Source organism: Phacochoerus africanus, chromosome 15, assembly GCF_016906955.1.
Source record: "Phacochoerus africanus isolate WHEZ1 chromosome 15, ROS_Pafr_v1, whole genome shotgun sequence".
In the NCBI taxonomy this organism is placed as follows: domain Eukaryota; kingdom Metazoa; phylum Chordata; class Mammalia; order Artiodactyla; family Suidae; genus Phacochoerus; species Phacochoerus africanus.
Window position 1 is genome coordinate 108,122,344 of NC_062558.1, and position 27,460 is coordinate 108,149,803.

The 27,460-nt window shown below is 49.9% G+C and overlaps 1 protein-coding gene across 3 annotated transcripts in view; it reads right to left on the minus strand.

Annotated features, from left to right (window-relative positions):
- The window catches only part of TLL2 (tolloid like 2), a 148,383-nt gene that overhangs the window by 17,061 nt on the left and 103,862 nt on the right, over positions 1–27,460 (minus strand). For all 3 annotated transcript variants that reach the window (XM_047761818.1, XM_047761819.1, XM_047761820.1), the window contains 6 exons: positions 26,725–26,849; positions 24,074–24,189; positions 18,305–18,407; positions 10,344–10,460; positions 9,149–9,294; positions 8,466–8,661 (listed from right to left, as the gene is read on the minus strand). In XM_047761818.1, coding sequence (XP_047617774.1) covers positions 8,466–8,661; positions 9,149–9,294; positions 10,344–10,460; positions 18,305–18,407; positions 24,074–24,189; positions 26,725–26,849 — 803 coding nt within the window. The remainder of the gene's footprint in view (positions 1–8,465; positions 8,662–9,148; positions 9,295–10,343; positions 10,461–18,304; positions 18,408–24,073; positions 24,190–26,724; positions 26,850–27,460) is intronic.

Genomic DNA, 27,460 nt, shown 5'->3' on the forward strand with positions numbered 1-27,460 from the left:
CCCACCATATATGTGGAATTTCTCAGGACATTAGGCAAAGGGTGAGGACAAAGGGACACAGTCCTAGATGAAGACATATGCTTATTTTCTAGGGAGAGAACCGGAGCCTGCCCTTAGCATTTTTATCACTAAGCAGAAGGGATGTCCTGGGAGATGGTCACGTTTCCAGAAACACTGAGCTCTTAGATGAGCCAACGCTTCTGGGAGAAACTGCAGAAAGAGGCCATAGTGAGAGTGAGTTAGCGGAGGAGCTGGATAGGATTCAGCCCTGACAAGGGTCCAGCGATGGGTCTGGGGCAGGAGTGCTGTCCAGAGGAAGAACACAGGAATCATGGGAGAATCTCTCCGGACATGTCGGCCCAGGCACTGCAGAAGAAAAGAACAACCCAGGCACAGGGCATCTCCAGGAAGAGTATCAGAAGTAAAAGGGGGAAAAATCATTATTTTCTATTGCCAGGGTGTGGTAATTTCCTTTTAGGAAAGGAGCATGCAGGTTGTAGCCTAACAGCCGCAGCATCTAGTGGAGAGACAACTTAACATGGAGACATCTTAAAACAACAGCAACAACAACAAAACAAACCACAAGGGTGGGGGAGTAGGTGGAAGTGTTGGTTCCTAACACCAGGGAAGGAAGGAATAGAACATTCACAAAATCTCAAAAGACAGTGCATCACTCATACATAAAAGAAATCAGGACATTTTCAAGTTGGTTGAGACTTGAAAAGATCCCCAGTCCTGCCACCTCAGCAAAGATCCTTTAAATACCATTTCTGGTAGATGGCTTCAGAGATCTTGGTTGAAAACACCTAGAGATAGGACTCTCACTGCTTTCAAAGGTACTTCTTGTCCTTTGAAATCTGAGTTGTTAACAACTTGGACTCCTTGCAGCTTCCAACCCTCTGGTCCTGCAGAAAATGCAAACCACTGTGTCTCCTTTTTCCAATTCAAATAAACTCCATCTCAAATAAACTCCATCTCAGATAAACCCATTCCTTCCAATCTCCCTGACCTATGAGCACAAAATACTCATCAACCTGCTGGCTTGACACTGGGTAAAGGACAGTTTGTAAATATCCCATCATTTCACATGGTGGAGAGTAAACTTTGTGACTCTAAGAATGATGTCTTTTGGGGCTCAAGCTTAAATGAGTGGGTCAGTAGGGAGACTTGGTTTAGGAGACATGCTCCAGGCAAGGGAGTGAAGCTGCCCATAGCCTCAAATAAGATAAGCATTACATTTGCTAAAGTAATAACAATCCTGAAATTATATACTGCTTTACATAGGCAAAGCACTTTCTCTGACATTTGCTAGAAAGTATAAAAGGAGGAGAATTGACAATAAGGAGAAATAGAAAGCCTCCAGTCTTCAGGAGTTCCCATTGTGGCTCAGTGGAAACAAACCCGACTAGTATCCATGAGGATGTGGGTTCGATCCCTGGCCCTGCTCAGTGGGTTAAGGATCCAGTGTTGCTGTGAATGGTGGTATAGGCTGGCAGCTGCAGTTCTGATTCTGATCCAACCCCTAGCCTGGGAATTTTCACATGCAGTGGGTGCAGCCCTAAAAAGGAAAGAAAAAAAAAGAAAAAGAGTCCAGTCTTTAGAGTGAACCAGATGGACTTGGGTTGGGTCCATGAGGGGGTCCTTCCTCAATAAACTGGGCAATTTTATAATTGACCTTTCTGAGCCTTTCTCCTGCTTTAAAATGAGAATAATACCAGTTTTTAGGGTCGTGGTGATTGAAAACGCTGTCTGTGAAGCACCCAGCACATAAACATTCAATACACAGTAGCTATCGCTCTAGACAAGCGCAGGGCCGCTTTTGAAATCCAGGGGGTGGGAAGACATGATGGTGGGGGTGGCGAAAAGGATACGGTTATCTGGCATCCCTGCGTCAGGTGAGAGTAGACAGGTGCAGCCCCGAGAGACCAAGCAGGAAGGGAGAGAAGGAATGGCGGCAAGGGCGGGCCGATGAAGAAAGACCCGATGGACAGGAAAGCGACATAGCAGAGTCAGGAAACCGGTGGGTGGGCAGAGGGAGAGGACAGAAAGGAACCACAGAAGGAGCCCATCAAATAGAACAATTCTAAACAAAGGGCCGGGATGGGTGGTGGGAGTGGGGAGGACTGTGCCAGAAGACGTAGGAATGTGGGCAGGACATGGCTATGTCATGGGCAACCATGGCAGGACCACTGCTAAGCCTCCTGGCACCATCTTAGCCAGGTGGAGGCAGAGAGGCTGGTGGGTTGGATGTGCACCTATAGCAAAGGGGGGATCATTACTCTAGAGACTAGAAGGGTAGGGTACATGGCCCAGGAAGGTAGGTGAAATGTATACATTTACACCTGAACTCTCTCCAGAAAGAGTGGTGGGCTGTTTGGCCATTTCCAATCCCGTTCCAATGCAGGGGGACGGCATGGAAGTGTGCCAGGGCCCCTGCTCTTGGGGAGAGCCTAGCTGTTCTCTGCTTCACCTCCAGGCTGCAGCGAAGCAGCATCTGCTTCAAGCCCCTGGGCTTATGCTGCTCTGGGCCACCGTGGCCAAGGCCAAGCAGCTCAGAAAAATCTGGGAGGGCGTGTGGGTGGAAAAAGAAGCTGAACCGGGGATCAGCCTTGCATAGCAGAACTCTGGCTTTTTTTTTTTGCCTTCTCTCAACTAGTGAAAGATGGAACCATTCTGAGGTTAGCTAATGAGAGGATGCAGGTAGGATCTCAAAAAATTGTTTTGAGGGAGTTAAAGAAAGGGAAGGCAGGGCATATTCCTAAAGGTTTTTGAAGTATGTGGAAGGAAGCCAGTTCCCCACATCACCCCGCCCCCTGCCGTGGGGACAGTAGAATGTGAGGCTGGAGGAAAGAAATCCTCCCGTTCTTTGTATGAAGAGGGTGGGACCAAAATGGCCCTGCCAACCCTCAGATGCACTTGCCACCTCCCGAAGTAAGCAGAGATGTGAGGTGCTCTGCCTGCTGCCCAGCCAGCAGGCCCGGAGAGAGACTGCCATCTGGCACCAGCAGAGGGATGCAGAGGCCAACTGGCACCCTGGTCAGGGCCATGTGCCAGTTGAGCCCTGGGCAGAGACTCCTGCCAGCTGGCACCAAGGCAAGCGCTTCTTTGGCTGGTCCAGCTCTTTTGCGTGGCCTCTGTAGTTAGTTACTCTTCCGGTTTCTTTCAACAGAGAAGTCCTGACACATGCACTGGTCACTGCATGCTCAGAGGACACCAACTGACGGCCTCGCTGGGAAAAAGCTACAAAGAAGCTGGTTGGATCTGGCCTCTAAATCTGTGCTAACCTGTGCTAGACCCCATGAGGGAACTGGGCACTTGAAATGCAGCCAGTCTGAATTCAGAGGTGCCCTGAGCATAAGAGACGCTGCATTTCCAAGACAGTGGGGAAAAAAAGCCATAAAATCTCTCATTAATGTTGTGTACATCTATTACATATTAAAATGACAGTATTTTTGATATATTTGGTTAAATAAATCAGTATTACAATTAATTTTGGGGCGTTCCCATTATGGTTCAGTGGGTTACATACCCAACTAGCATCCATGAAGATGTGGGTTTGATCTCTGGCCTCTCTCAGTGGGTTAAGGATCCTGTGTTGCCATAAGTTGTGGTGTAGGTTGCAGACATGGCTCAGATTGGGTGTGGCTGTGGCTACGCTATAGGCCAGCAACTGTAGCTCCGATTCAACCCCTAGCCTAGGAATTTCCATCTGCCACAGGTGCGGCCCTGAAAAGCAAAAAAATAAAATTAATTTTGCCCCTTCTTTTCTTCTTCTTTTTTTTTTTTTATGGTAAGGTGGCTACAAGAAAGTTGCATTGTGACACCTCCTATTTCGGCTGGACAGCACCACTCTGCACTGGCCTCTGGCTTTGCTCATCGTCATGGGAAACTGAAAGGTAGGCAGAGCAGGGAGCAACAAGCCCAATCCTCAAATGGGGGATCTGAGCCTTATTCATTCATCCATTGCCCTATAATCGAGTCCACTGCGGATCTGGCGCTGGGAACACAGTAGAGAACAAAGCAGACAGGATGGACCTGCCTGAGAGCCTGCAGCTGGTGAGAAAGACATGTGGGCAGGACTAGACCCTGAACTGCAGAGGCTAAATCTAGGGCCATTTTTTCCTGTACTCCCCTGGCATTGAGAAGGCAGAAAGGGGGCGAGTGTCAGAATCAAATCACGACACTGAGGAAAACTTCAAGTCCCTTCACGTGACTTTCCTGGGCCTTTCAGGTCTCTGGAGAGGAAGGAGAGTGAGCTGTGAGGTCCTCTGCTTCTGCTCTAGTTCTGGCTCTGCCACCTTAGAGCTTCAGTTTCCTCGATTTTAAAGCGGGGATAATAATGCCAAGCGAGGGTTGGTTGTTCTGAAGACAGAGAGAGGCACCTAATGCAGCTTCTGGCACATTCCACAGCTGCCTTTTCTTTCTCCTTTAATAGGTCCCAAAGAGGCCTCCACCAGACCTGCTTCTGCTTTGATGATTCAGGGTCCAGGTCAATGCCGTCTAGTTATTTTTTTTCTCTATGGGGTTCTCTGCAGTCATTCCTGACATAAACGAAATGTCAGGCTGGGCCTGTGCGCCAAGTTCGTGTGGATGAGCTTCAGTTACCACCTTTACTGGTGTCTCATCAGATGTTTGCCAACTGAAACGTCCTGGAAGGCCCTAGGCTGGGTGCTGACCCCACTCCCATGCTGACTCTCCTCCGAGGTCCACGCGTCACACACTGTCACTGCCCAGTGACTCACAGGTCTCCTTGAGCTCTTGAGGACAGTGACCGTGTTTTCCTCTGTCCCTAGCCCCTAGCCCAGCCCCTGGCATAGAGCTTGATGACTGCTGAATACATGTTAAATACGGAGTAGGGAGAGGATGGCACCTACTAAACAGAGCTGGTTATCATGGTTGCTCACAGCAAGCCAAGCCTCTGGGTTCAGTCTTTTATAGACAGCTTAGGATCACAAAGAAACACCCTTCTCCCTTGCACTGACTGGCATCTCCAGTAGGCTTGCCACACACATGCACACACACACAAAGAAGAAGGCGCTGAATTAAAATTGAATTTTTTTAGGAGTTCCCGTCGTGGCGCAGTGGTTAACGAATCCGACTAGGAACCGTGAGGTTGCTGGTTCGGTCCCTGCCCTTGCTCAGTGGGTTAACGATCCGGCGTGGCCATGAGCTGTAGTGTAGGTTGCAGACACGGCTCGGATCCCGCGTTGCTGTGGCTACAGCTCCGATTCGACCTCTAGCCTGGGAACCTCCGTATGCCATGGAAGCGGCCCAAAGAAATAGCAAAGAAAAAAAAAAATTGAATTTCTTCAGATGAACGACCAGTTACTTCTTAGTACGGTATGCCCTATTTGGGACATACTTATACTAAAAGACCATTCTTTACTGAACTTGGAATTTAACTGGGCACAATTGCTTTTTTTTTTTTTTTTTTTTGCTCTTTAGGGCTGCACCTGAGACATATGGAAGTTCCCAGGCTGGGGGTCAAATTGGAGCTACAGCTGCCGGCCGCAGCCACAGCCACAGCCACAATAGCAACACAGGATCCGAGCTGCATCTGTGACCTACGCCAGAGCTCATGGCCACGCCGGATCCCCTACCCACTGAGAGAGGTTAGAGAGCGAACCCATGTCCTCATGGACACTAGTCAGATTTGTTTCCGCTGCACCACAAGGGGACCTCCCCACATTTGTTTTTAATTTGTTCAGTCAGAAGCCCGAATTTCCAGTTTCAGCCTGTCCTCTCCAAAACTGCAGTGCGGATCAGCAGCACCAGGAATGAGGTGTGAGAGGGCCACTCCCAACTGGTTATCAGTGATCTTACCTGAAAGAAGCCTCATACACCTAATTTACAGACCTGGGGCTGGAAGTCAGGGAGGTGAAGGACAGGAGAATTCAAATGAACAGTAAGACTAAAACCTCATGATTATTTGTGACATGTTAAGTAAAATGAGGTTTCCAAAAGTCACCCACATCTTAAGTCCTGGAACCTGGGAATCTGTCACTTTACCCTTCTGTGGCTAAAAGGACTCCGCAGATGTGATTAGATCAGGTTCTTGACATGGGAGATTATCCTGGATTGTCTGGATGGGCCCAGTGTAGCCCTAAGGCTCCTCACCACTGAAAATGGGAGGAGCAGAGTCAGGGGCAGAAAAGGAGATGATGGAGGCAGAGGTCTGCCATGAAGCCTGAGGTCTCAGCTGCCCTTGCTGGCTGGCAAGACTGAAAGGCACCATCAGCCAAGGACTGCAGGCACCACCCCCAGAAGCTGAAAAAGCCAGGGAAATCTGAGCCTAAGAACTACAAGATGGTGAGTTGGTGTTGTTTTAAGGCACCACATTTGTGGTCATTTGTTACAGCAGCGATAAGAAACTGATACATGGAAACAGCAAGAAGAAATTCTCACATCATTTTTTCCAGATTGAAATATAACCACTTTAGAGACTCCCTCCTTAGCAAAGACAATTAATGGGAGCAAACATGATACCATGCATATTCACTCCATGCTATTTCATTTTCTCCTACCATAGCTCTGTGATAACCTGGTCGTATCATTTCTACAAGTAGAGAGATTGGGGCTCAGAGAGGTTTTATAACTTGCTGAAACCCAAACAGCCAATGTGGCAGCTAAGTCAGATGGTGGTGTCCCCAGGCTGGGAGACACAGAGCAGGTGCAGTCTGGGCTAGGGTGGGAGGGGGGAGGCTGTGACGGTCCAGGCATCTCAACTAAGATGGACATGTCCTTCCTGCTACAACCACTAGCTGACCTGCCTTCGAAATACACTTGCTGTGGCTGGGTTTTGTTTTTTGGGTGGATGGGGAGGTGGGGGGGTGGTGGTGGGAGAGTGGGATGGGGGAGGGGAGCGGCTTGGTAAAGAGTTAATTTGTCTCCAGCTCTTCGTTGTGATTCTTGCTCTGATTCTGTTTGGGTTTGCTGTCTCTAGATGCCTCGAAGCAGAAAAAGAGTAAGAATCCCTCACACCTGCGTGGCCCTTTTCAGCTTAGGAAGTATCTCCATAGCTATCGTTTCATCGGGGCTTCACAGCTGGTTGGGTAAAACGGGCAGATTTCCTTTTTCCTGTTTTACAGAGAGGAAAACTGAGGCTTCAGAAAGGATAAAGGGCTGCCAGCTCAGGGTCACACAGCTTGAAGCGGGTTCTTCTGACACTATCTGCTCACTTGGAACCTGGGAGAAGGGGCTACAGAGGAGACAGATGGGGAGACTGGGTATAAGGACGGGACCAGAATTTCTGGGTTAGCACAGCCAGGAGCCTTGGGAGAGAAAGGAGGGAAGGAGGAAAAGCAGCCACTGATTGGGGGACCCCTGCTGGTGCGCTAGTGGGCGCCCTGTCACAGTGCACTGGGCTAAACACAATCTGAGGGATTCCAGAGCCTGAGAGCAGAGAAGGAAGCCCCACACATTCAGAAGTCTTAGGAAGCCTGCTCTGCTGGGGCCAGGAATGCGGGTCTTCCCTTGGGCTTCCTGCCTTCTGGGTCCGGTTTCACCCAGACCCTGCAGAGCAGAAGGTCCCTAAGGCAGCCAGGAGATCTATCCCCGAGCACCACACCCTCTCGGGCTCCTCCCCAGCCCCGCCCACTTGAGAGCAGGCTTGCAGGCTGGGATCTGATACTTTAAGAGCTGAAAACCTGGGCTGTCTCTCTGGCCCACATCAGGGAAGACCAGGCAATATTCCAGAAGGAGTTTGAACTTAGGAATCAGACTGTGTTTGGATTCTTTTTTTTTTTTTTTTTGGTCTTTTTAGGGCCGCACCTGCAGCACACTGAGGTTCCCAGGCTAGGGGTTGAATCAGAGCTGCAGCTGCTGGCCTCCTCCACAGCCACAGCAACGCCAGATCTGATCTGTGTCTGCAACCTATACCACAGCTCACAGCAATGCTGGATCCTTAACCCACTGAGCAAGGCCAGGGATCGAACTTGCATCCTCATGGATGCTAGTCAGATTCGTTTCCACTGAGTCACGATGGGAACTCCTGTGTTTAGACCCTTGATCTGCCACTTAAGTGTCTGAGTGACTCTTAGCAGCCTTCTCAACCTTGATCAAGCGTGATCCAAGCCCAATTCAAAGGATTATTTGGGGAATTAAATGACATCATGTAAACCAAGTACCTCGCATGGCTCCTGGCATATAGTAGGTGCTCAATGATAATGACTATACAAATATGGATCATTATCAATGTTTCACTAGGTTCATTAAACTGACATTGTAAACTTCTAAACCTAATTTCCAAGTGCAGCGTTCTGCCGCATAGAAAGAAACCAATTCCTGAGTCAGTCGTGAATTCTGCAGGGGAATTGAAGCGTAGCTCTGACAGGGCTCGGCTCGCTGCCTCCCCACTGTAGGGAGCCCTGTTGGGTGCTAAGGTTCCATATGGGTTTTGTGATTCTTGGGCCGGTGGGGCAATACCTCTTCCTGTGACTAAAATGGAAACAATTGCTAATTCATACCCTTGAAAAAATTGGCTGCAAAGCCCGCTTTATTGATAGAGCCATCGGACACAAACTTCATCCACATTCTGTTGGAGCTGGACTTCACATCCTCTGGTTTCTCGTAGCCACAAAAGTGGCCAATCAGAGCACTTTCTTCCGTGGGGCCGTCTCGGATTTCCAGGTAGTCGTATGCACAGCTGTCATGCCTTTCGATCTAAACGGAGAAACAGGGGCAACATGGAAGCCAGAGCTTTGGCTGTAAGGTTTTTGATTTTAAAAAGGGACCAAAACATCACACTCCAAAATCTAACCAAGAGGCAAAAGGCCCCAAGTATGTCCTGGGATTTTCCAAGCTGTTTCCTACTTGGGCAAAGTCAAGGGTGAATCAAGCTGCAAGGTGACTAAGGGAGGATGAGAGGGGAAGAAAGATGCGAGAAAACGCTCTGGGATCCCAGCCTAGACTATCACTTGGATCATTCCCCGACCCTCTCCAGCTGCCTTCAGAAAGGAGACAGATGCCATATCAAAGCCTGCAGAAGTTTTGACACCAGATGTCCGGGCAAAATGCACCACGGGCTTGACATGGTCTCTTAGGTTCCTGTTTTCAACCAAAAAAACTAAGTGCATCTTTATAGAGTAGCGTGTCTAGTGAAAGCTGGTGTTTGCTTTCTCCTTGGAAAGACAGTCTGAGCAGCACTCACCTCAAAAGCTTGGAAGCTAAGCCCCACGTGAAACCCCTCCGAAACCGTAATCTTCCAAACACATTCCTTGGAAGGTCTGTAGTCATCCGGGTAGTTAGGAGATTGAATCTGACCAGCGTCTTTGTTAATGTCTCCCCCACAGGTAGCTTTAGAAAAAGAGCCAGGAGGAAGGGGGCCCCTGATCAGAGCTTACTAAGGAAGTTGGGCCAGCCACTTGCCACCACTAGGTGGCTCCACTTGCCAACATTTTTTTCACTTCCATCCAACCAAGACTGTGCCGCCAGAAAGGCATCATTTCATTCATTTGCACCTCCAAATTTTTCTCATATAAATAAAACAACCATGTAGAGCAGCGGTTCTCTACCTTTGCTGTACATCAAAATCAACCTGGGAGCTATGGGAGCTGGGGCCACGTCCCCAGAAGTTCTGATCAGGTGTACCTGTGGGAGCTCCAAGCAGCAGTGACCTTTGAGACCCCACGGTGATTCTGACACAGAGGGTGGAGGGCCTCTGGTACACAGTGACACATGCACACATACACACACACACACACACACACACACCACACACACCCCCCCCCCAGGCTATTTCTTTTATGGCCTCTCCAAAATTAGTTTAAGCCCCTATGGGGCTTTAATAACTACATAGTTTTCCTTCAGGGGAGGGTGGGCATAGAGGTAACTCGTCAGAGAAACACAACATATGGAACAAAACAAAGCGGAATTGCCCTGGTGGCCACTGGCCAGAGCCCAGATCTATTGGTTCCCTCAACTCAGCCACCACGGTGGCCTCAGAGGCCCTTCCAAGAAATATAAATGGAAATTCCTTGACATCGTCCAATGTCCCCTTTTTCACAAATGAAACTCAGAGGCTCTGGATTCTTTGCTCAGGCTTGAGCCACTATTCAGAGAGTGTTTTCATTTTCACAGGGTTCCATACCACCCCCACCAACACCCCTCCCCCCCCAATACCACCGCTGCTGGATGAGAATAAGGGTGGTGACAGGCAGATGACACCTGCCCAGAAGGGAGTCTAGCTGGCCTCTCAGCTTCCAGAACACGGGGAAGGGGCTTCCCCACCCTCATGGGTCCAGCAGCTGCCACACATGCTGGGGTGGGAAGGGACACAGGCTGCAGGAGAAGCACTGAGGCATCTCGGGGAGCCCCGTGGGCGGCTTTTGTCATCATGAACAAACCTTCATACACCGCGAAGAAACCCTTGCCCAGGATGTTGCTGCTGCTTCGGAATTCCACCCAGAGCCGGCTGTCTGTGGAGATGAGGGGCTCCGGGATTTTGTCACCACAAAACCTACCTGGGAAGCAGAAAGAACGGTCAGGCTGCCAGTAGATGGCAAAGAGGGACTCTGTGCGGGTGGAGAGAGAGGGTTCAAGGTGAGCTGTCCGTGCAGCGGCAACTCATCCTGTAGCACATATGGGATCGAAAGCTGGGTTGGAAGCAGTCACCCACCTCTGTGCCTCCTTCAGGAGAGTTCCAGACGCCAATCATCGAAGGACCCAGGGTGTAACCCAGGCACTCCCGCTCCTGCCAATACAGCTTGTCAAGAAGCTGAGGGTGTGGCGGGACAGTGGCCTGAGAGTGATGAGTCCTTGTGGCATTTCTATGACATATCCACCCCTCTATTTGGGGGCCATGTCTTATGCCTTCCTCGCTTCAGGGGAGGGTAGCCAGAGGACACATGATGACAAAATTGGGTCTTCTTGGCTTTTGAATTCTACAAGCCTGGGAAAATACATCCCTGTAGTCTTAGAAAGATTCCTAGGATGGAGGAGTGAGGGGACTAGCAGGAGAGAGGACTGGAAACGGCACCATGGAACCTCTGCAAGGACCCTGTGCCCTGGGTGGAGAAGGATCCTAGAGACCCCCAGGAGGTGTAAGGAGCTGGGAGAAGCAGAGAGCTGTGCCTGCCCTGGGCAGTCCCTGGCAGGGCCTGGAGGGGCAACGAGACCCTGGATTCCCTATGTCCCATTTGGGGGCAGAACAAGAGTGTCTAAATGGTTTCTTTCTTTCTTTCTTTCTTTCTTTCTTTCTTTCTTTCTTTCTTTCTTTCTTTCTTTCTTTCTTTCTTCCTTCCTTCCTTCCTTCCTTCCTTCCTTCCTTCCTTCCTTCCTTCCTTCCTTCCTTCCTTCCTTTCTTTCTTTCTTTCTTTCTTTCTTTCTTTCTTTCTTTCTTTCTTTCTTTCTTTCTTTCCTTTTAGGCCGTACCTACAGCATATGGAGGTTTCCAGGCTAGGGCTCCAATCAGAGCCACAGCAATGTGGGATCTGAGCTACGTCTGTGACCTACCCCACAGCTCATGGCAACATGGGATCCTTAACTCACTGAGCAAGGCCAGGGATTGAACCCGCTTTCTCATGGATACTAGTCAGATTCATAACCACTAAGCCAGGATGGGAACTCCTATATTTCTTAAGACATTGGGCCAGGAGACAGGCATGCAGTTCTTTGGGCGAAGGAGGACATGATACAGCACTCCTGGGAGGGGATGGAAGTGACTTTCCTAGCGCTGGGGAGCCATAGCTTGTCTCCCATTGTGTGCTCCAGGGAGATGGGGACTTGCTATCCATCTGAACTGGCTGAGGGTGGAGACAAGGGGGAGCCATGGCAGCCACTTAGATGGACAGAGGACTGCAGCCCAGAGGGAGGTGAGGGTGTCCCAGCAAAGACAGTTGGAATGGCAAAAACGGATGCCTCCCCAGCCACCATGCCCTGGCACAAAGTGTGCCCCCCACTGGCACCCTGGGGGGACAAAACACAAATTGACGGCAGTTACGTTCCCACTACCTGATGGAGAAGAGCTCATAATTGCCATTGAACTTGCATTATTGAAAATACAAATAAGTGTGTATTTCTTAGACACATGAGTACATTGTATGATATTTGGACTCTTTACAAAGGGCAAGTGGGGAGGCCAGGTCTCCCCAGAGCAGCGTCATCCTTAGTCATATCATTTCCAATGTCACAGAAGGATGGTAGACGGGCAAGAACAGGGACGGGGGTGGGGTGGGAGTTGGGCTGAATCATACTGATCAGTTCACAACTCAGACCAGCCAAGGTCTATCTGGACAGGAAATCCAAGATTCTGCCAAGCACTGACTGTGTGAGTCACTCAAAAATCCATTTAACACTGGGGGGACGTGGGGAGTGACTGTTTATGGGTTTGGATTTCCTAGGGGGATGGTTATACAACTCTGTGACTGGAGTTCCTGTCGTGGCTCAGTGGTTAACGAATCCGACTAGGAACCATGAGGTTGCAGGTTCGATCCCTGGCCTTGCTCAGTGGGTTAAGGATCCAGCGTTGCCATGAGCTGTGGTGTAGGGTGCAGATGCGGCACGGATCCCGCGTTGCTGTGGCTCTGGCGTAGGCCGGCAGCTACAGCTCTGATTAGACTCCTAGCCTAGGAACCTCCATATGCCGAGGGAGCAGGCCAAGAAATGGCAAAAAAAAAAAAAAAAGGCAATACAACTCTGTGACTATACTAAAAACCACTGACTTACAGACTTGAAATGATGAGTTGTATGGTATGTGAATTTCATCTCCAGAACACTTGTTAAAGTCCACTTGACAGATATGCGGTGGGTACTCTACTGCTGCCGGCACTGTGTCAGCCACTAGAACAACGCTTGAAGCGAAAACTTGGCTTTGTCTTTCTGAGGAATGAGGGAGAGGGATTGGGGGAGGAATGAATGCCAGGACAGACGTTTCCTAGTGGCCAACTGTGGCAGACAGACGTACTTTGGAGAGATTTGGGGATCTAGGCTGCTAATCTCCTTTTGCTTCCTTCCAATTCTGGCCACCTGAAGCTTTTTGGAGTGGGGGAGCTTAATATTAAGGGAGATGTGCTAAAACGGCTGCGAAGAATTCGGTAAGGAAACATCCAGCAGAAGCCTATACACTCCCAGAAATGGTTCCTCGGGCATGGCCAATTAGTATCAATTAGTTCTTGGAAAACACTGTGTCAGCCTGGGGAAGGACGCTCAGCAGCGAGGAGCTGGAGCCGCCGCGCAGCACTGAGACAATGCCGGTTCACAAAAGGAGCACTTTCTGAGCCAAACCAAGTTTCAAGTCCAAACTTCTTTTAAAACCCCAGCTGTCACAGCCGCTGGGGAGATTTCCAAAAGAGAGAGCGACTTCCACTGCCTTGCTGCCTTCGAAATGAACCACTCACCCCGGAGCCGCAGGTCAGCCTACCACCTCTGCTCTGTACTCCAGAGGGAGAAGGCATTACAGGTGCAGGCGTGTTTTACTGACTTGGGGAGCGGGGGGGCTAGACTTGCTAGAATCAACTAACAAATTCCAAGCGACACCTCCCGATATCGCCTTGTAATTCTTAACTAGAACTCTCTGCCCTGCCCTGCCCCCCCCCCCCCGCCCAATTCCTTGACTGATGTCTTCACATTCCCACCTTCACCATAATGGTTCTAATAAAAGCCCCCCTTGGAATTGGGGGCATCTACACCAGGCACTGTCCTAAGCGCTTTACATGGATTATCTATTTGCCTCCCCACGACCCTCTGAATTAGGTGCTATTATCAATCTCGCTTCGGAGAACACTGAGGCTTGGAGAATTGGATTTGAGTTTCGCTCAAGATTGTAGATGAAAGTGAAATTTGGACATTGGCAGCCTGAGATCTTGACCTTCGACATCAGCCTCACCCTCTTCATCACTGTCACCCTCACCGCCACCGCCATCCAAGGGAAATTCTCCTTTTACGATGCAGCTCTGAACACTGCACATTTTTGGATTAAGAGGCATCCAGTCTGCTCTCTGGGAATGTCCTCACCATTCCCATTTTCCAATTTGAAAACAGACACAGGAGTGAAGATCAAAGACGCAAAGCATGAAGCAAGCCAGTGGCAATGCCAGGCTTGGTGGTTGGACTCATGCTATCGTTTCTGCTCATTTGGGAGGCAGCCTCTGCCCAGGGGGCCCCCAGTCGCAGGGCCACGCGACACTGATTGGCCAGCCTGGCTTTTCCTAGCTTCCCTCCCCACTTCAGGGAAAGGGCGGAAAAAAGGCTTTTGTGTGCATTGTGGTGGCACAGAATGCCCCAAAGACGGTTGTGCATACAAAAGTGCATTGTTAGCGTAATTCCTCTAGCAGAAATAAGGGAGGGGAATCCAATTAACGGGACAGTATTGCAGCTTACTGCATGAGTTCTGGATGCAGCCACCTTCCTCCCCTCTTTAGGTGCAATCTCTTTAGGTGACCCCTGAAGCTGAAAAACCAATCTGCTGTCTTTAAGCAGCCATGAAACGTTCTCAATCTACTTACATTTCCCCTTAATCACGATGTGAAAAGCCCGGGCCCCAAACGGCCTTCTCCCGAGGCTGGAGAGAAATTGGACTAGAGAAAAGGTGTCAAATTCCTAAACTGAAATCTGGTTTTCGCCTTTGGAGGAGGAGTTTAATAAGGATATCAAGGAGAGGAAATGCAGATGAGGACACTACAAGTGGGCTCCGTGGGGAGTCATAAAGGGTTCATTCATAAAAAGTTATGTGTCCATTATGCCTGGATTTTCACACACTGCCCTGGGAAAATATGCAATGCACAGTTTTTCAGAGCAAGATGCATACTTTCACAATCCGCTCTAATCCGCTCTCCCTCCTGCCAAAGGGGCATTGACCTGCCTCCTCCCGGCAGATTTCATGGCACTGACCCCTCCCAGGGACCAGCTCGCCCCACACAATGCACTTGCTCCAAACACAAAAGTTCACTAACAACTGCATTTGGAAACATCAGAGCAGGCCAAATAGTTGGCAAAGGAGAACTCCTGCAAATGAAGAATGACGGTTACAGGCACTGGGCCATGCCTTGGCTGCAGCACACTCGGCACACACACACACACACACACACACACTCACTCACTCACTCACCATAAAACTGTGTAAAATAGGAGCAAAAACCCAAACCACCTCCAACAAATTCACGGACAATGATGAACAGCAAAAGCCCCATCTAATCAAGGAAGGGGTGGTCAGCATTTCCAGGATCTGTAGTGGGAAAATTCTTGTTTCAAGTTCAAGGAAAAGGAATGGCTGGAAATCCCACTGCCTGCACCCATTTTCAGGAGCATGCCTTGGCCCTCTCCAGGGAACTTTAGGAACAGAGCACTTCCTCCTCCTGAGCCTTTCAGGCCTATCACATTCCCTGGGGGGTATGGGGTTGGCAGATTTAGCAAACGAAAATACAGGAAGCCCAGGTGAATTTTAATTTCAGATAAACAGTGAATCATGCATTTTATCTGGCAGTCTTATGGGGACTTCCTTCTAGATTCAGCCGTCCCCTCGCCCCCATCAGCAGGACATCTCAGTTCTGCCCTGATCTCAGCCACCAGCAGGCTGTGTGGCCTCAGTGAGCTCATCTGCACTTGGGGAGTGTGGTTTTCTCATGAAGATGTGGAATGAAATGTCTCTAAGGTCCCCACCAGGTTGAGGGGTCTGCGAGTCCATGGGAAACTCCTCCCCGCACAGCTTCTTTTGTTAATGACCAAATAATATCTGAATGCATTCTTGTAAAAAAGCCAAATAATCCAGAAGTATACGAACCAAGCCTTGAGGCTGCTCCCCACCTCCAAGCCTCCTTTCTCAGAGGTGACTGCCTTCTTTGGTTTGATAAGCACCCTTGCAGTCCCTCTTCTATGTTCACACATTTACAGGTAAGCAGGCTCATTCCCTAACCCACCTCCCTCATGGGGGTTCCAATTCAGAGGTCTCCCAGGAATTTGTACTCATAGACATCTTCCCATAGAAATCAGCCAGGTTTGGGAAACTCTGCTATCAGGAAAGCAGCCTTCTGTCTTTTTTGCTGCACCCTGATCAGAACTACTGAGAAAGCCATGCCTCCCGCTGGCCCCAGCACACACTGCATCTGCTCACACTGGATGCAGAAGTCCAAATCAGACAGCTTCCACCCCGCCACTGGGTGGCATAACCCATTCGTTCTGCGGTGCCCATACTCCTGTCTGTGCTTGGTCTGGGGATCGCTTTCTTGGCTTTCTTTCCTGGACTGCTCGCTACCTGATTGGCCCTCCTAACAGTGGTAACCTGTTACCACTCAAAGCCTGCCCTGGCGGCTTTCGAGCCCCCGGGGACACAAATTCCTCTCTAGCTCTATCTCTAGGAAGTTAAGCTTCTGGCTCTCCGTGTGCCATTCCCAATGGTAGGTGACCTGGCTGAGACCCTGTGGCCATACAGAAGCTTAATATCTGCCAGGCCCCCTTGGGTCCAAGCTAGACCCTCTGTCCCATTTTCTTCAGACCCACTCCAGAACCTGACATCAAGTCAGGCTTGCTCTGGCAGTGAAACTCCCCAGTATAGCTCTCTCTTCTTTTCTGCCTCCATCTTTAGTCAGCTGTCCTAACAGCAGCTCACACTTAGGCCCGTCATCGGAAGCATAACATGTGTGGCTTTTCTGCCCACGTGAAGATATGCCAGGGACAAAGTTCTCACTGAGAACTCAGACTGGTCCCAACCAGAAGCCCACCCTGCAGAGCACTCTAAAAATGAGGACAAGAGTTCTCGTTGTGGCTCAGTGGTTAACACACTGGACTAGCATCCACAAGGACGCAGGTTCGATTCCTGGCCTCACTCAGTGGGTTAAGGATCAGGTGTTTGCCTGAGCTGTTGTGTAGGTCACAGATGCAGCTTGGATCCCGCATTGTGGTGGCTCTGGCATAGGCCTGTGACTACAGCTCCAATTGGACCCCTAGCCTGGGAACCTCCATATGCCACAGGTGCAGCCCTAAAAAGACAAAAAGACTCAAAATAAAAACGAGGACAACCCAGTCTCAGCGGACACCCTCCCATCTGCCTCCTTGTGACTCTGCTTCTCTCTCCAGCTCCACCGTGGTTGACATTCCTGGGCCAAAGGAATCCCCACGTCCATTGTCCTGACACTGATGCTGTCGGTTCTCTGTATGGCGTTGATCTCCCCCGTCACCCTGACAGAGCCCTCTTCTGGTGACCCATCCTGAGCGAACTGACCTTTCTCTTCACGCTCTCTGCCCACGGCCTCTCACTCAAAAGTCCACCTGCCTTTTCATGGAAGAACTCATGCACTGTTCATCTCCCCAAAAGAATACAGGCTCATCATAGGAAAAATTACAAAATAGAGCTAAACCCATAACAGAATTTTTTTTTTTGTCTTTTCTAGGGCCACTGTCACAGCATATGGAGGTTCCCAGGCTAGAGGTCTAATCGGAGCTTTTTTGCTGCTGGCCTACGCCAGAGCCACAGCAACGCGGGATCCAAGTCGCATCTGTGACCTACACCACAAGCTCACGGTAACACCGGATCCTTAACCCACTGAGCAAGGCCAGGGATCGAACCTGCAATCTCATGGCAGAACAGAATAATTTTTCAAAAAATATTCCATCATCCTGAAACAACCACCCTGTGTTATGTAATTATACTTCTAGTTTTACTTACTATTTACAGTGTAGATCTCAAAATGGTTTTGCCCAGTCAAATCCAGCCTACACAATGTTTTAAGTACATCGGGGGGTGTAATTTGAGTCAAGATATTTACTATTTGGTTTTCCATGCTCCCTACTACTCCTTACTTTATGGTACCAACACGGTCTCATTCATTTACACCTTGTCCCTAAAGGCATCTGGTTTTGGAGTAACTGGGTAATATATACACAAGTGTATGTTTGTTAAAATGGTATCCTACCACATATCCTATTTTGCAACACCTTCTTGTGTCACAATGTACCATGAGCATCCTTCTGTAAGAATATACAGTTGCCCCCCACGCCCCCGCAACTTTATAATGGCTGGATACTTTTCCATCGAAAAGATGTATTATAATTTATTCATCTAACCCCCTGCTGTTGAATATTTAAATTGTTTTCAATGTTTCCTGCTTCAGTGAACATCCCTGTAGCGAGAGCTTTGTACACTTCCTTAATTAGTTCCCTAGGATAAATTCCGAGAAGTGGAACGGCTGGGTCAAAGAGTAGTCACAGTTTTAAAAGCTTTTAACATGTGTGGCCAAATGGAGTGTTTGGAGTTTTACAATGACACCGACCCTTGAGAGCTTCCTGTGACTGGCGGGATGGACCCTCCAAACATTAACAGCATCGCAGAGAACATCTGATCAACCTCTCTTAAGGCTTTCTGAAGTCAACTCACCCAACAGGGGGGCTTTCCTCCAATAACCGTCCCGGACCTCCACATAGTCGTACCAGCACAGACGGCTTTTAAACAAATCCATGGATGTGAAGTTTAAGACGATCTGTAAAGAGGGACCGTAAAGTGAGTTTTGGCAGCAAAGCCGGAGGAGTTTTGAAGCTGTGTCTTGCATACCAGGGGTCTCACGTTACCCTTTAGCATACAGAGCTCTCAGACCACAGTAGGAGTGTCCTCTCGAAAACACAATTCACAGGAAACCTCATGACATTAAATAATAAACCTCAAACAGGATGGGGAGTAAACAGAGGAGATGGGTCCTTTGGTTCTGTCTGGGGAATAGCTAGAGCTTTTGAAGTCACTTGGTGGTTTACAAAAGGCAAGATGCATTAAAAAGACCGGCCAGGATGCCTTTAGATGGGGGATTTGAAAGGAGGTAAGGGGTCAATGAAGTTTAGAGATACACAAAGATCTTAAAACATCATCAATCATTCCTAAGGGTCTGGGGTGAGCCCGAGTGCATCCAGGCACCTCTGTGACCAATGTTCCCTTGGCCATGACCTCACTCTTCTGAGGTGTGGTGTGTCTAACGGCCTCCCTACAGTTAGTCCATTCACACATTCATTCATTCACTCCACTACTGTTAGCTGAACACCTACTGTGGGCCCATCTGTGTTGCCAATCAAGATAGAAAGATGAGTAAGCAAGACAGAGTTTTCGCCTTTAGGGAGCACAGAGAATGAGGGAAGGGCAGATGTGCCAAGCCAGTAACACTCTAGTATAAATGCTAAAAAGAGAAGGATGGACAGAAAGGGCCTTCTGGCGTCCCAAGGAAGGACAACTAGATTCTGCCCAGGGATATTGGAGAAGGCTTCTTGGAGGAGGTGGCATTTAACTCAAGGGCAATAGGGGCCCAAGGGGCAGAGAAGGAGGCACGGACAGAATTTTGGTGAGAGGTACTGACCTAAGCAGGGCAAGGAGATGCTGGGGAACTGTACTGTGCATCCAGCAGAGGTCGCTGTGTGCGTGTCCGGAACGAGGGGGCAGAAGGAGGGAGGAAGAGGCACAAAGGCTGGGGAGATGGGGTTCAGAGGGACTGGGAAAGAGGGTTTCGGGTCTTCTGGACACCCTTGAGACCATTCCGTGGGCGCCCTGCCCACGAGCAGTGGAGGGGGCTAGGTGGCCTGTGGACTCAGCACACAAGCGCTGCACCCTGGGCCCAGACCAAAGTCAGGTTTACCCTCTCCCTTTACCCCCCAAGCCCCACCATGCACATTAAAGCCCCACTATGCATGGTGCCCGAGGTCTTGGCAGGCTCCAGCTCCCAGGGTTCTCCCTGCCCATGCTTAGGAGTCCTCGCCCATCAGCTCTCAGCCGTGGTCCTGCAGAAGCGTCCAGCCCCAGCCCCTGCACCCCAACTCTATGCCTTTGTCCATTCAGGAGGATCTTGCCTCAGTCAGTTCATCTTTTTCTAGCATCTCCACTCTCCTCCATCCACTGGCTACTTCATAGTCTTACAGCCCCAAGTCCCACCATCTCTAAGTAAACCCTTAGGCTGGAGGCTGTGGGTCAGAGTTCACAGTGCCCTCTTAGCCATATTGAAAGGACTTCTTTCTTTGTCCTCATTCTCTATGGCTCCTTTGCTTTGAACCTCTCCTGTCTGTTTTTTGCCACTCTGGTCTGTCCTCTGTCCATTGCTCTCTCCTGGGCTGCCTCCTTTCCTCCCTGCTCTCCATTAACTGTGAGGACACCCAGCAGAAAGCCTCATCCTACCAGCTTCCCTCTATGTAGGTGACACCCTTGCCCCCAGTCCCAGAGGTGCCACACCTTGAGGTTAGCTCCGCCTCGTCTCTATTGTTCATCCCGATGCTGACAGACTTTCTTCCGTTAAGATGTCTGTGTCCCCACTCCAAGCCAGTCTCGCTGCCCCTTCAATAGGCCTGCCTGCATTGTTCCTGCTGAGATGATTCTGGAACTCCTCCCTGCCGTGCCCCGTCCATCCTTCGTACCAGGTCTTCTGGACCAATCCTGCACTTACAGCTCAGGTTTACCAGATGCCTCCTACACGCAGAAAACTTCAGTGGCTCCCTACACCTCCATTGCATAAATGAAACTCTGCTTACTTTCCAGAGCCTCCAGCACCCAGCCAATGGGACCTTATTTCAAGGTGTACCCCAATATATCATGGTACCCTCCGGCTCAGATCCGGGGTGCCTCCTTCCTCCCCGAGTCCTTCCCTGATTTCCCAGATGGATGTGGTCTTTCCCTCTTTGGAACTCCCTCCCACCCCTCCTCTTAGAGTGATTTCAGAGCAGGTGTTTTAGAGGCAGGCAGATCTGGATTTCTTCTCAGCTCTACCCTTACCAGCTCTGGAATCTGGGGGAAAATACTTGTCATCCTGGGCTTTTAGCCTCCTCATCGGTAAATCAACACGCACACCACTGGGTTGTTGAGGGGACAGCAGGGGAAACTGTATTTAGCCTGTGTATACCCTTGGCATATGATAGATGCTCTATAAACGGAGATTTAAGAATCAAGCCACACTGAGTGTATACTCAATGCACCACAAATGGAACACACTGAGTGCTCTTTGCACAGCCTGTCTGTCTGGACGGTGCCCACCAGCTCCCTTGTTCGGGTCTCAGGACAAGGATCATGGTCCACAGAGCCCTGTAATCTCCTAAGAAATGAAGTCAGTGCCAGAAAATAACAAGCCAGCTCACCTCCTCTGTGTGTGTGTGTGTGTGTGTGTGTGTGTGTATGTGCGCATGCACGTGTATGTGTGCTGTCACTTGCTTTTGAATCTGCTTGTGGATTAGAGTTACCTCAGAAGTTAAAAAATACTGATGCCAGGAGTTCCCACTCTGGCTCAGTGGAAATGAATCCAACTAGTATCCATAAGGATGCAGGTTCGATGCCTGGCCTCGCTCAGCAAGTTAAGGGTCTGGTGTTGCTGTGAGCTGTGGTGTAGCTTGCGGAAGCAGCTCAGATCCTGCGTTGCTGTGGCTGTGGTGTAGGCTGGCAGCTGCAGCTCTGATTCAATCCCTAGCCTGGGAATTTCCATATGCTGAGGGCGCAGCTCTACAAAGCAAAGAAAACAAACAAAAAACGGATGCCAAGCAAACACCCCTCCTCCAATTAAATCCGCCACGTTAGAGGTGAAGGGAGGACCCCAACTAAATTCTAAGTCTCCAGAAGACAGGGCTTGAACCTTAGATGCCTTTGGCTCTCCCACTGCGCTGGAATTCAGGAGGAAGGGCTTAGTAATCCTTGCTGGCTGGTTGCAATATAATTCTTTAGCCTTTGCTTTTTAAAATTTCCAAAAGGAAATGTTATTATAACTTCCTTGGGAACACATTCATGATCCGAATGAACGGGTAATTATTCAGGCTAATTATTTAAGTATGTTAGTGAACCATAAAGACCACGGGGGGAAGAGGTGATGAACAAGAGGCGGGATGCACATCAATCAAGTTTGCTGATTACTAGCAACTCTGGGGAAAGCCAGGTGAAGCCGAAGTTGAAATAACTGGTGCTGGAATTTCAATGATATATTTTCCCTGCCCCCCATCAGCAATAATGCTTAAGGCCTGGTGAATCTAATGCAGTTCAAACACAGCCTCTGCTATTCAGGGCAATTCAACCACCTGGGGATTACCAGATCCCTGCCTCTTCCTTCGCCTTCCTGCCTCCCTCCCATGGATGTCTCCTGCCAGCATAGGGATGGCGCATCTGCCCCAGGCAGACAGGTCTGGAATTTCTCAGGCTCAAGATGACAACCACACTGTCATAAATGCTTAGAGCCAGAGAAAGGACATGTGCGTGTGGGCATTGTGTGTGTGCATGGGTGTATGTGTGCATGTGAGTGTGCCCGTGTGTATGAATGCATGTTCAAGTGTCTACTGGCCTGTCCCCTTTGTAGAATAATACAGGATGATGGCTAAGCCTGGGGTCAAGGATGCACCCTGCCGAAGAGTCAAATTGCCTGGGGTCGAGTCCCAACTCTGCAACAAACTGAGCAGCCTTAGCAAGTCCATTTCCGTACCTATAAAGTGATAATGGACTGCGGTAATGGACCTGTCACATGAGGTCGTTGTGAGGATTAAACGAGAGACTCCACACAATATGCTGAGAATAGTGCCCAGCCTGTTGAAAATGTTCACGAGTGTTCCTAGCCATTACTTCTTTCTAGTTATCGTAATATGTTTTAGTTAACATCTAAGTGGACATTTTTTAAATGTGATAAATTAGGAGTATTTGAAGATTGGCTACAGGTACCTGAAAATCTAACTTCCCCCATAGCACCCCCACCTAGAAGTTTTTCATTCAGCTGCTCATCCATCCACACATCCATTCAACAAATACTTATTGTGTGACTCTGTGTCAGGGGCTGCGTTGGGTGCTGGGGGGTGAACCACATCTGCACTCAATGAGTTTAGGGTTTGGGGGTGGGGGGGGCAGCCAAATAAGCCAGCAGTCATGATACTGTGAGACGAGCCATGAGAAGGATGACTATAGGGAGCTAGACCCACAGGGCAGAGAGGACATTTCAAAGGTAGCAGCACTGGAGCTCCCGTCGTGACTCAGTGGTTAACGAATCCCACTAGGAAGCATGAGGTTGCTGGTTCGATCCCTGGCCTTGCTCAGTGGGTTAAGGATCCGGTGTTGCCATAAGCTGGGGTGTAGGTCACAGATGCGGCTCGGATCCCGCGTTGCTGTGGCTGTGGTGTAGGCTGGCAGCTACAGCTCCGATTCGACCCCTAGCCTGGGAACCTCCATATGCCGTGGGAGCATCCCTAGAAAAGGCAAAAAGAAAAAAAAAATAGCATCTAGCTTGAGACAACTTGAAGAACGCTGGAGTTTGCAAAAAGGTGTAGAGACAAAAATCAAGCTTCGAGGATCGGAAGTCCCAGTTCCCAGTTCTATGTCTTCCTGCGAATGCAGGCAATTTTTAAAGATGTCTGAGCCTCAGATTCCCTGTTCATATAATGGATATAAGGGGATGCACCCTGCAGAGGGTCAAGAATATACTATCCTTGGACCAGGAAAGAGAGCCCCCAGCCCTGGGGGCTCAGCTTTAGAGGGTCATGGAATCTTCAGAACCAAAAAGAAGGTGCCCACCCAGAGTTTTCCCAGCTCCTAGACTGCACCTCTACCCGGAACTCTGGAATTCCCTGAAGCCACTTCCAGAGGGTGCCAGGACCTCTGTCCTGGGTCCATCCTCCTGAGATGAGGGATGGCACATCTGGCCAGGGAACCTTCACTAGAGCAGGAGCTGGGGAACAGCTGCTGGAGTTCAGGGAACAGGGGAACAGGTAGGAGTGGAGGGTGCTTGGGACCATGGGCTGGGGTGTCGCCCTGGATGCTTCTAGATGGAACTGGGGCTGAGATGGGAAGGAGGGTGAGCACCAGTTGGGGCGAGTTCTCCCCAGCACTCTGAGGTGTCAAGAAATTCTAAAATGGATCCTTGCCTTCCTTGCATCCTGATGGTGTATTTATCAAGGAAGGAGGGTAGAGCCTACTTTGTTTTACAAACCGTGAACTTGACTGAAAACTCCTGCAGACATTTAGTACAGGGGCCTCCATCCGTGTGGGGGAGATTGGTGGAAAAGTCCTGAAATAATGAATGTTAAGCAAGTTTGCACAGTGTGACTAGCACATAGTGGGTGCTCACAGCAGCTGTTATCCTGCTGTTAGTAATAATACTAATTCCTCACACCTCACTCAACTCAAAGAACACGTTGTCATTTCCTGAGGGGGTTTCACACCTACCTTTTCCCCTGGAGTGACCGATATCCTCCAGACGCAGTGGGAATAAGAGGGGTAGCCATTTGGAAAACCAGGCGCAGAGAAGTTTCCCGTTGTGTCCTGCAGGGTCTCCCCACACGCTGCACAAGCAAAACGACAAGTGTGATTCAGGCACTTGCACACACCTGCCACCCAAGCGGCTCCCTGGGCAGGATTGATGAGCCGTTTGCTCCCTCACCAGTCAAAACCCTCAGAACACCTTGGCAAATAGCGTGTCAAGAAGACTGCCATTTTTCTGGCTCATAAAAGCAAAAATCAGGTCTGGGGACCAAAAAGGGATACCTTGGGGGTTTCTTCTGAGGCACTCAGGATTGCACCCAGCCTAGAGCTGGGTTTGAATTTCAGCTTTCCAGTTGGCTGTGTGGTGGTGGGCAAGGTCCCAGTTTTGCTGGGCCTTGATTTTCTTATCTGTGAAATGGGTAGGACTGACCTAGAGGGTTAATGAAATCGTCTGCTGTTAAAAAGATTGGATCAGGGCAGCTTGGCTCCTACAAGCAGACATCTGTGGCAGAGAGAATGCAAAAGTGCAAGCAGGTGAAGCCAAAAGAAAAACACTTTGAAACTTATGTCAGCGGTTAGTCTGAATCTTGTCTCTTCTTTTCCTGCTCCCCACCTCTGAGAGAGCTATGGAACAGTCAAGAAAACAGAGGGAACTGCCCAGAGGCACGGGAAGCTGGAAAATTCTACGGCAGGCTTGAATGTGTGTGGGCTGCCTGGAGTCTAGAACCTAGTCCTTCTCTCTGTGAAAAATATTCCCCCTGATTTGTCCTCCCCAAAAAGAGGAAACTGTATGACTTAGCTTGGAAGCTTCTGGTTTCACATCCCCTCACCTCGAGGGATCAGACCCCAAAGACAGGGACATTCATTTGCAGAGGGGCCCTCCTCTCACGCATCCTTGCACCTCTGTTCCTACATGTGATTCAGCCTCTGCGCTGAACCTTCTTTCAACCACGCTCGATCTGCAGTCACCACTTGAAACTACTTGAAGATGCCGTTTGGGGAGCTGCAGGAAGGGAGAGCTGGAGGACGGCCCATCATCAGCCTCAGGAAATCCTGCATATCAGGGCTTTGAGATCATGTTACCCAACAACTGCCAGGCATCACGAGGATTATGCCCAGCAGTCGACACCCCCCGAGGGTTCATGGAAATTATTTTAGAATAATCATCAACATTCTGCAAGAACCGATACATTACTGCAGGGCTCCACGGTATTTACCAGCTGCCTCCAATCCTTTTGGGAAGAAAGAGGCATATACATTATAACTAAATAAATACTATAGCATTTCCCAGGGACTGCGCTAGGGTTTCTCTCTCAATTCAGCAAGGTTATATGATATGTGTGGCCTGTATTTCAGCTCTAACATGCCCCCAGATGACTAAGAACTGGGTGGACATATTTCCTAGAGTTTCATGATGGAGCAGTCCCACACGGTCCTTTGCATACGAGCTGGGGCAGCCACAGGCCTTTTCTGCTCAGGTTCAGGACACAGAGGGTCTGGGGCGTGGGGCGGGTGAGGAGAGGTTGGCGGTCCTCCCAGAACAGCAGCATGGGAGGGAAGCAGCACCAGCCCTGCCATCCCTTAGGGGCGGAACATGGCCATGGCATTGAGAGGGAGTGTGTCCTGCCCGCAGCGTGGCTGAAAAAAAAAAAAAGTGAAAGTTCAATTTTCTAAGATGGCCCTTTATTTCAAATAGTCTGTTGCATGATCAAACCATGTGTCTGGTCGGGGAGTTTGGAAAAGACTATCAGATTACTGGACCTGTTGGTAATGGAATTTCCTTCTTCCTTCCCCAACCACTGGATTGCCTTCTCTCCCATCACTGGTAGAAGCTTGGCTGCTGTACATGAGTGCTTTGCACCGAGGCTCAGGAGCTTAAAGGGGCCAACGTGTGCTCCCTCCAGGGCAGCAGGGGTTGTGATGATGCTGAAGCCAAGGAGACGGGAGCAGAGAAGGCAAACTCAAGGGGAAGGGGCTTCTCAACTGTCAGAGAGGCAGACATCTGCTTGAATCCGGTGTACTGTCTGGTCTCCAATGGCAGCATATTGGCCACTGACCAGCACCCTGGACAGCCAAGAGAGCCCAAGACCATAGCCATGACCTCATTTACAGCACCGAGACGCCCCCGGCCTTCCAGTGTTTGGGAAGCTGGCTTCTACCTTCCCCCAAACCTTCTCCTTCACCCTTTGCTTGTCTGCAAAATGCTTGGTTCTTGTTTTTGCCAAACCCACATGCCCTACTCCGGTTGAAAGGAGAGCACTTTTACCACGATGGGAGGCAGACCACAGTGCCCTGCTGTCCACTGCTGCTCCGCTGTGCCTTCTTCCTCCTCTGAACATCAGGGCTTTGCCAGAACATCCCCAAGCTTCCCGCAAGTTATGCTATGGCCTCAAAGACCTATTACTTGCTTCACTACTTGCAATCCCTCCACTGTTTGGACTTTCTGCCTTGTCTAGCACCTCCTAAAAGGAGCACACTGGGAATTATAGCTGCCAAGGACTCTTCACGTCCCCCAAGTTGTCTTCCCAGCACCGGAGCTGTTTGCAAGTGGCAGTCGAGTTGTCGCGATGGGCACTAGGGAGGCCATGGAAGCCCTGTGTTCCATTCACAGTTACCTGGGCATTTGTACAGCTTCCTGGCTTGGGCTATGTCTCCCTGGCTGAGCCGCACGCGCTGGCCAATGGTTGGCCTGACGCCATTGTCATCTCGACGGGGGAGGATGGTGTCTAAGAAAACTCCTCTACAGGAAGAAGAGAGAGAGAAAGGAGAATGAAAAGTCAAGGCTGTCAGGCCACCCGGGCGGGGATTGAGTCTTCATTTCTTCATTTCCCGTCAACATTCCTACCCCCTGGCCTGCTCAACCCAGGCTGGCATGACTGAAGAGGCTGCCTTCCCTCGGGCTGGCATGTTAGCGTCCCATCGCATTGGCTGCCTGCTCACTTTCCAGTGGGAAAACAACTCTGCCAAGTTTAAAAATATGCCCTAGCCCCATGGCCCTGAGTACCGAGCATTTCCACAAAGCCCCTGACAGGTCCACTGCCCAAATGCAGGGAGCAGTGTTCAGAGAGGCGACCACGTGAGTGGCGCCCTCTGGAGGTGTGCAGCGGGCAGCATGGAACATGGCAAAGTCTTGGAGAGGCTCCAGAGAGAGCTTGGGAACCAGTACAGTGTGAGATTCTCAGGGGCCGGTCAGCAAGCGCTGGTTGATGAGCTGGTGAATAAAGGAGTCCAGAGTGTGGGGGGAGGCGCTTGCTGGCAAGAGAGAAAATCAGATGGAAAATGAGATGAATGCAAAGGACAGGAGGTAGCCAGGAAAGCTCTGGCCCCAGAGGTTTCTATGTAACGCCTCAC